At 43.7% G+C, this 8,706-nt stretch overlaps 1 protein-coding gene across 1 annotated transcript in view; it reads left to right on the top strand.

Annotated features, from left to right (window-relative positions):
- The first annotated feature begins 835 nt into the window (after positions 1-835).
- LOC124001922 (transcription cofactor vestigial-like protein 2) overlaps positions 836-8,706 on the top strand; it is an 18,128-nt gene continuing 10,257 nt past the window's right edge. Inside the window, exon 1 of the mRNA XM_046309086.1 lies at positions 836-1,393. Coding sequence (XP_046165042.1) covers positions 1,307-1,393 — 87 coding nt within the window. The 5' untranslated portion in view covers positions 836-1,306. The remainder of the gene's footprint in view (positions 1,394-8,706) is intronic.

Consider the following 8,706-nt stretch of genomic DNA (forward strand, 5'->3'; position numbering starts at 1 on the left):
ACACTGAGTGTACACACGTTGAGAAAAACCTGCTCTTTTCACGACAGACTGACCAGGTGAATCCAGGTGAAAGTTATGATCCCTTATTGATGTCACCTGTTAAATCCACTTCAATCATTTACATTACATTACATTTAAGTCATTTAGCAGACGCTCTTATCCAGAGCGACTTACAAATTGGTGCATTCACCTTATGACATCCAGTGGAGACTGTAGATGAAAGGGAGGAGACAGGTTAAAGAAAGATTTTAAAGCTATGAGACAACTGAGACATGATTGTGTTTGTGTGCCATTCAGAGGGTGAACGGGCAAGACAAAAGATTTAAGTGCCTTTAAACGGGGTATGGTAGTAGGTGTCAGGCGCACCGGTTTGTGTCAAGAACTGCAACGCTGCTCAACAGTTTCCTGTGTGCATCAAGAATGGTCCAGCACCCAAAGGACATCAAGCCAATGTGACACAGCTGTGGGAAGCATTGGAGTCGACATGGACCATCATCCCTGTGGAACGCTTTTGACACTTTGTAGAGTCCCTTCACTGACGAATTGAGGCTGTTATGAGGGCAAAAGAGGGGTACAACTCAATATTAGGAAGGTGTTCCTAATGTTTAGTATACTCAGTGTATACACAATATAGCCTATTGTCCTGTATACAGTATAGTGATGTAATATGTAAACACATTACAAATCCAAACATTTATTTTAGGGGGGAACCACTACTGGGTGGGGTCGAGATGTACAGGACACTCTTGTGTCTGTTTTGTTCTATAAACCTCTCTCAGCACAATCTGAGAGCACAGCTGTTGTTGCGCGCAGTAGTGGAGAGCGCGCTCTGGGGTGATGTCAAGCCTCGTGCTGCTTGCTGCGCATTGCCACTGACCGAGCTGGAGCGCTTTGCTTAGTTCGTTGCATTGCCACTGACCGAGCTGGAGCGCCTTGCTTAGTTCGTTGCATTGTCACTGACCGAGCTGGAGCGCCTTGCTTAGTTCGTTGCATTGTCACTGACCGAGCTGGAGCGCCTTGCTTAGTTCGTTGCATTGTCACTGACGGAGCTGGAGCGCCTTGCTTAGTTCGTTGCATTGTCACTGACCGAGCTGGAGCGCCTTGCTTAGTTCGTTGCATTGTCACTGACGGAGCTGGAGCGCCTTGCTTAGTTCGTTGCATTGCCACTGACCGAGCTGGAGCGCCTTGCTTAGTTCGTTGCATTGCTGCTAGCGAACGGAATGTTGTCTCTCTGTCACAACGTCGGTTTCCATACGACAGCGCTACACTTCCCTTCCCTGCTCGGAGAGGACACCGTGCCATTACCATGAGTTGTTTGGATGTTATGTACCCAGTCCATGGACATTACGCACCGTACGCGCCAGCCACTCCCGCGTTCATCAACAACTTCCAGGTAAGGAGGCGCTTTGGAAAGGTTTCCAGTTAATGAATTAAATGCGCGAGAAAAACTTTGCAGTGTGGGAATACTTTTGGGTAACTATTTACGTTGACTACATATCCGTAAAGCATGTATTACACATCTATAAGCATTTCATCAACGTATTACAACAGGGCGACAAGGTTCATTAAATATATCCTGCCATGATATGCAAGAGCTCATATTTAGGTATACAGGGCGGTAACCAGGGTCTGCGTTTTAGTGATGTCTGGACGGGGGGGATCCACACCAAATAGAGAGTTTAAGTTTATTGACTGCCATTTAAAAACTCTAAAATGCTATTTGGAGAACAGCAAAAACAAGCAAAAATGACCGCAAACATTATCACATTGGTTGCTATAGCTTCATTACCTCAGCATCTACAAGCACAAAAGCCTATTAGCTGTTTAATTAACCGCTAAACATCACCTCACATTAACTCTATCCGGGATTAAAAACTATAATTGAATACCCACAGAGGGATCTGTTATTAAAAAAGGTATTTTACTAACAAAAAGTAATCACATGAGTTTGTTTTACACAATGTTTTGTGTGCAGTTTTACAGCTATTTCCTGCTATTCTAAACGTTTTGCCATAGGGTGGGGACACATTGTTCCCGTTTTAAAGCTAATTTCTTGCAATTATACACATTTCACTATGACCTATGCCATGTTAGTAGGATATCAAATCAAATCAAATGTATTTGTCACATACACATGGTTAGCAGATGTTAATGCGAGTGTAGCGAAATGCTTGTGCGTCTAGTTCCGACAATGCAGTAATAACCAACAAGTAATCTAACTAACAATTCCAAAACTACTGTCTTATACACAGTGTAAGGGGATAAAGAATATGTACATAAAGATATATGAATGAGTGATGGTACAGAGCGGCATAGGCAAGATACAGTAGATGGTATTGAGTACAGTATATACATATGAGATGAGTATGTAAACAAAGTGGCATAGTTAAAGTGGCTAGTGATACATGTATTACATAAGGATGCAGTCGATGATATAGAGTACAGTATATACGTATGCATATGAGATGGATAATGTAGAGTATGTAACATTATATTATGTAGCATTGTTTAAAGTGGCTAGTGATATATTTTACATCATTTCCCATCAATTCCCATTATTAATGTGGCTGGAGTTGAGTCAGTGTCAGTGTGTTGGCAGCAGCCACTCAATGATAGTGGTGGCTGTTTAACAGTCTTGAGATAGAAGCTGTTTTTCAGTCTCTCGGTCCCAGCTTTGATGCACCTGTACTGACCTCGCCTTCTGGATGATAGTGGGGTGAACAGGCAGTGGCTCGGGTGGTTATTGTCCTTGATGATCTTAATGGCCTTCCTGTAACATTGGGTGGTGTAGGTGTCCTGGAGGGCAGGTAGTTTGCCCCCGGTGATGCGTTGTACATACCTCACTACCCTCTGGAGAGCCTTACGGTTGTGGGCGGAGCAGTTGCCGTACCAGGCGGTGATACAGCCCGCCAGGATGCTCTCGATTGTGCATCTGTAGAAGTTTGTGAGTGCTTTTGGTGACAAGCCGAATTTCTTCAGCCTCCTGAGGTTGAAGAGGCGCTGCTGCGCCTTCTTCACGATGCTGTCTGTGAGTGGACCAATTCAGTTTGTCTGTGATGTGTATGCCGAGGAACTTAAAACTTACTACCCTCTCCACTACTGTTCCATCGATGTGGATAGGGGGGGTGTTCCCTCTGCTGTTTCCTGAAGTCCACAATCATCTACTTAGTTTTGTTGACGTTGAGTGTGAGGTTATTTTCCTGACACCACACTCCGAGGGCCCTGACCTCCTCCCTGTAGGCCGTCTCGTCGTTGTTGGTAATCAAGCCTACCACTGTTGTGTCGTCCGCAAACTTGATGATTGAGTTGGAGGCGTGCGTGGTCACGCAGTCGTGGGTGAACAGGGAGTACAGGAGAGGGCTCAGAACGCACCCTTGTGGGGCCCCAGTGTTGAGGATCAGCGGGGTGGAGATGTTGTTGCTTACCCTCACCACCTGGGGGCGGCCCATCAGGAAGTCCAGTACCCAGTTGCACAGGGCGGGGTCGAGACCCAGGGTCTCGAGCTTGATGACGAGCTTGGAGGGTACTATGATGTTGAATGCTGAGCTGTAGTCGATGAACAGCATTCTCACATAGGTATTCCTCTTGTCCAGATGGGTTAGGGCAGTGTGCAGTGTGGTTGAGATTGCATCGTCTGTGGACCTATTTGGGCGGTAAGCAAATTGGAGTGGGTCTAGGGTGTCAGGTAGGGTGGAGGTGATATGGTCCTTGACTAGTCTCTCAAAGCACTTCAAAGCGGGCAAAAAGTTATTTAGTCTGCCTGGGAGCAAGACATCCTGGTCTGTGACTGGGCTGGTTTTCTTCTTGTAGTCCGTGATTGACTGTAGACCCTGCCACATACCTCTTGTGTCTGAGCCGTTGAATTGAGATTCTACTTTGTCTCTATACTGACGCTTAGCTTGTTTGATAGCCTTGCGGAGGGAATAGCTGCACTGTTTGTATTCGGTCATGTTACCAGTCACCTTGCCCTGATTAAAAGCAGTGGTTCGCGCTTTCAGTTTCACGCGAATGCTGCCATCAATCCACGGTTTCTGGTTAGGGAATGTTTTAATCGTTGCTATGGGAACGACATCTTCAACGCACGTTCTAATGAACTCGCACACCGAATCAGCGTATTCATCAATGTTATTATCTGACGCAATACGAAACATATCCCAGTCCATGTGATGGAAGCAGTCTTGGAGTGTGGAATCAGCTTGGTCAGACCAGCGTTGGACAGACCTCAGCGTGGGAGCTTCTTGTTTTAGTTTCTGTCTGTAGGCAGGGATAAGCAAAATGGAGTCGTGGTCAGCTTTTCCAAAAGGAGGGCAGGGCAGGGCCTTATATGCGTCGCGGAAGTTAGAATAACAGTGATCCAAGGTTTTTCCAGCCCTGGTTGTGCAATCGATATGCTGATACAATTTAAGGAGTCTTGTTTTCAGATTAGCCTTGTTAAAATCCCCAGCTACAATGAATGCAGCCTCAGGATGTATGGATTCCAGTTTGCAACGAGTCAAATAAAGTTCGTTCAGAGCCATCGATGTGTCTGCTTGGGGGGGAATATATACGGCTGTGATTATAATCTAAGAGAATTCTCTTGGTAGATAATGCGGTCGACATTTGATTGTGAGGAATTCTAAATCAGGTGAACAGAAGGATTTGAGTTCCTGTATGTTTCTGTGATCACACCACGTCTCGTTAGCCATAAGGCATACGCCCCGCCCCTCTTCTTACCAGAAAGATGTTTGTTTCTGTAGGCGCGATGCGTGGAGAAACCCGCTGGCTGCACCGCCTCCGATAGCGTCTCTCTAGTGAGCCATGTTTCCGTGAAGCAAAGAACGTTACAGTCTCTGATGTCCCTCTGGAATGCTACCCTTGCTCGGATTTCATCAACCTTGTTGTCAAGAGACTGGTCATTGGCGAGAAGAATACTAGGGAGTGGTGCACGATGTGCCCGTCTCCGGAGTCTGACCAGAAGACCGCCTCGTTTCCCTCTTTTACGGAGTCGTTTTTTTGGGTCGCCGGCTGGGATCCATTCCATTGTCTTGGTTGAAAGGCAGAACACAGGATCCGCTTCGCGAAAATCATATTCTTGGTCGTACTGATGGTGAGTTGACGCTGATCTTATATTCAGTAGTTCTTCTCGACTGTATGTAATGAAACCTAAGATGACCTGGGGTACTAATGTAAGAAATAACACGTAAAAAAAAAAAATGCATAGTTTCCTAGGAACGCGAAGCGGGGCGGCCATTTCTGTCGGCGCCGGGCTCCTGAGTAATTCTTCCATGATTACTACACGTTTAGATAGCTGGGTAGACTAAATCTACAAATGTTTAACTAACATGGGCTAGTTGAGTGACCGTCAGTGAGTGCACCTTGTGTATTCTACTATTCTAACTCTCAACAGTAAATTGAGACCCCAACTGAGATTTGTTTTGTTATAATATATATATACAGAGCCTTCAGAAAGTATTCACACCCCTTGACTTTTTCCACATTTTGTTATGTTACAGCCTAAATTTAAAATGGATTAAATGTCGATTTTTTTTGTCATTGGCCTACACACAATATCCCATAATGTCAAAGTGGAATTATGTTTTTTAATTGAAAACGAAAAGCTGAAATGTCTTGAGTCAATAAGTATTCAGCCCCTTTGTTATGGCAATGACATTGTAGTTACTCCACAATACTAACCTAAATGACAGAGTGAAAAGAAGGAAGCCTGTACAGAATACAAATATTCCAAAACACGCATCCTGTTTGCAACAGGGCAGTAAAATAATACTCCAAACAAATGTGGTAAAGCAATTCACTTCCTGTTCTGAATACAAAGTGTTATGTTTGGGGCAAATCCAATACAACACATTACAGAGTAACACTCTCCATATTTTGAAGTATAGTGGTGGCTGCATTATGTTATGGGCATGCTTGCAATTGTTAAGGACTTGGGAGTTTTTCAGGATAAAAAATTAACTTAATGGAGCTAAGCACAGGAAAAATCCTAGAGAAAAACATGGTTCAGTCACATGGAGATGAATTCACCTTTCAGCAGGACAATAACCTAAAGCACAAGGCCGAATCTACGCAGGAGTTGCTTTCCAAAAAGAGAGTGAATGTTCCTGAGTGGCCGAGTTACAGTTTTGTCTTAAATCAACTTGAGAATCTATGGAAAGACTTGAAAATGGTTGTCTAGCAATGATCAACAACCAATTTGACAGAGCTTGAAGAATTTTGAAAATAATAATTGACAAATGTTGCATAATCCAGGTGTGGAAATCTCTTAGAGACTTTTACCCAGAAAGAATCACAGCTGTAATTGCTGCCAATGGTGCCTCTACAAAGTATTGACTCAGGGGTGTGACTATTTATGTCAATGAGATATTTCTATATATAATTTTCAATACATTGGCAGAAATGTCTGAAAACACGTTTTCACTTTGTCATTTAAAGGGTATTATGTGTAGATGAGTTAGATTTAAATTCAGGCTCGTAAGACACCACAATATGGAGTAAGTCAAAGGGTAGGAATGAAGGCACTGTTTATATATGCATCATAATGATGACAGCGTACTGTCACCATAATGGCTGTTCTCAAACGTGTGCTTCTTCCAAAGCAGGGTTAGTGAATTTGCCAAAAGGCCAAACCACATTTGGAGAATTATGCTGATGATATAGCCTGTGCCTGCCCCATTTCTCCCACAGACCAGTATAGGCCAGACTTACATCATCATCATTATATCATCAGACTTACCTTCTTCTACCCACTGAGGTCAAATGTTCATGAAGATCCCCACAATGTGAATTCATACATCAACTTTGAATGTTGGTGTTCTAGATCAGAGTGGCAATCTGCACAGTTAATTACCATGAAGTGCTTATCTATAAACGCTTTATGAATGGGAACAAATAGTTCACTTGACTTTGACTGCATAGAATTCGTACATAAACCTTTCATGTTATAGATCAGTATGACCAACTTAGGCCTAATTGTGATGTGGAAAAAGGACTGTTAATGAGTTGTGAAGGAGTTATGATATGATCCTTTTAACTACACGATTTGATCCATTCAAATTTACCCTGAGGATTCAACCATGTGAGAATCTTCAGGCGACATTGACCTCAGTGAGAAGAAGATGGGAAGACACGGGTCTACAGTATGTACCGATCTGTGGTGGGAAATGGGGCGAGTACAGGCTATATACACTACATGACCAAAAATATGTGGACACCTGCTCATTGGGCATTAATATGGAGTTGGTCCCCCCTTTCCTGCTATGACAGCCTCCACTCTTCTGGGAAGGTTTTCCAATAGATGATGGAACATTGCTTCGGGAACTTGCTTTCATTCAGCCACGAGCATTAGTGGGGTCGGGCACTGATGTTGGGTGATTAGGCCTGGCTCGCAGTCAGTGTTCCAATTCATCCCTAAGGTGTTTGATGGGGTTGAGGTCAGGGCTCTGCGCAGGCTAGTCAAGTCATTCCACAACGATCTCGACAAACCATTTCTGTATGGGCCTCACTTTGTGCACGGGAGCATTGTCATGCTGAAACAGGAAAGGGCCTTCCCAAAACTGTTGCCACATAGTTGGAAGCACAGAATTGTATAAAATGTCATTGTATGCTGTAGCGTTAACATTTCCCTTCATTGGAACTAAGGAGCCCAAACCATGAAAAACAGCACCAGACAATTATTCCTCATCCACCAAACTTTACAGTTGGCACTATGCATTGGGACAAGGAGCTTTTCCTGGCATCCGCCAAACCTAGATTTGTCCGTCAGGCTGCCAGATGGTGAAGCGTTATTCCTCATTTCCACTGCACCAGAATCCAAAGGTTGCAAGCTTTACACCACTCCAGCCAACGCTTGGCATTGCGCATGTTGATCTTAAGCTTGTGTGCAGTTGCTCGGTCATGGAAACCCATTTCATGAAGCTCCTGACAAACAGTTATTGTGCTGACTTTGCTTCCAGAGGCAGTTTAGAACTCGGTAATGAGTGTTGCAACAGAGGATACTTGGCGGTTCCGTTCTGTGAGCTTGTGTGGCCTACTACCTCGCAGTTGAGCCGTTGTTGCTCCTAGACTCTTCCACTTCACAATAATAGCACTTACAGTTGACCGGGGAAGCTTTAGCAGGGCATACATTTGACAAACTGACTTGTTGAAAGGTGGCATCCCATGACGGTGCCATGTTGAAAATCACTGAACTTTTCAGTACTGCCAATGTTTGTCTATGGAGATTGCCTGGCTGTGTGCTCAATTTTATACAACAGTCAGCAATGGATGTGGCTGAAGTAGCAGAATCCACTAATTTGACGGGGTGACCACATGCTTTTGTAAATATAGTGTATCAGCATCATTTTTGTTTGATAATCACATGATCACATAATCACACGTTTGGTCTTTTGGCATATTCTCTAACCCTGGTATGGCAGAAGCACACTTTTTTTGATAACAACAATAATGATGACACTATGCTGTCATTGTAATAATTCTTGTATATATGAGCTCTTGTATATACAGTGGGGAGAACAAGTATTTGATACACTGCCGATTTAGCTTGTTTTCCTACTTACAAAGCATGTAGAGGTCTGTAATTTGTATCATAGGTACACCTCACTGCCGATTTTGCAGGTTTTCCTACTTACAAAGCATGTAGAGGTCTGTCATTTTTACCATAGGTACACTTCAACTGTGAGAGATGGAATCAAAAACAAAAATCCAGAAAAT

This window comes from Oncorhynchus gorbuscha, linkage group LG17, assembly GCF_021184085.1.
Source record: "Oncorhynchus gorbuscha isolate QuinsamMale2020 ecotype Even-year linkage group LG17, OgorEven_v1.0, whole genome shotgun sequence".
Classification (NCBI taxonomy): Eukaryota; Metazoa; Chordata; class Actinopteri; order Salmoniformes; family Salmonidae; genus Oncorhynchus; species Oncorhynchus gorbuscha.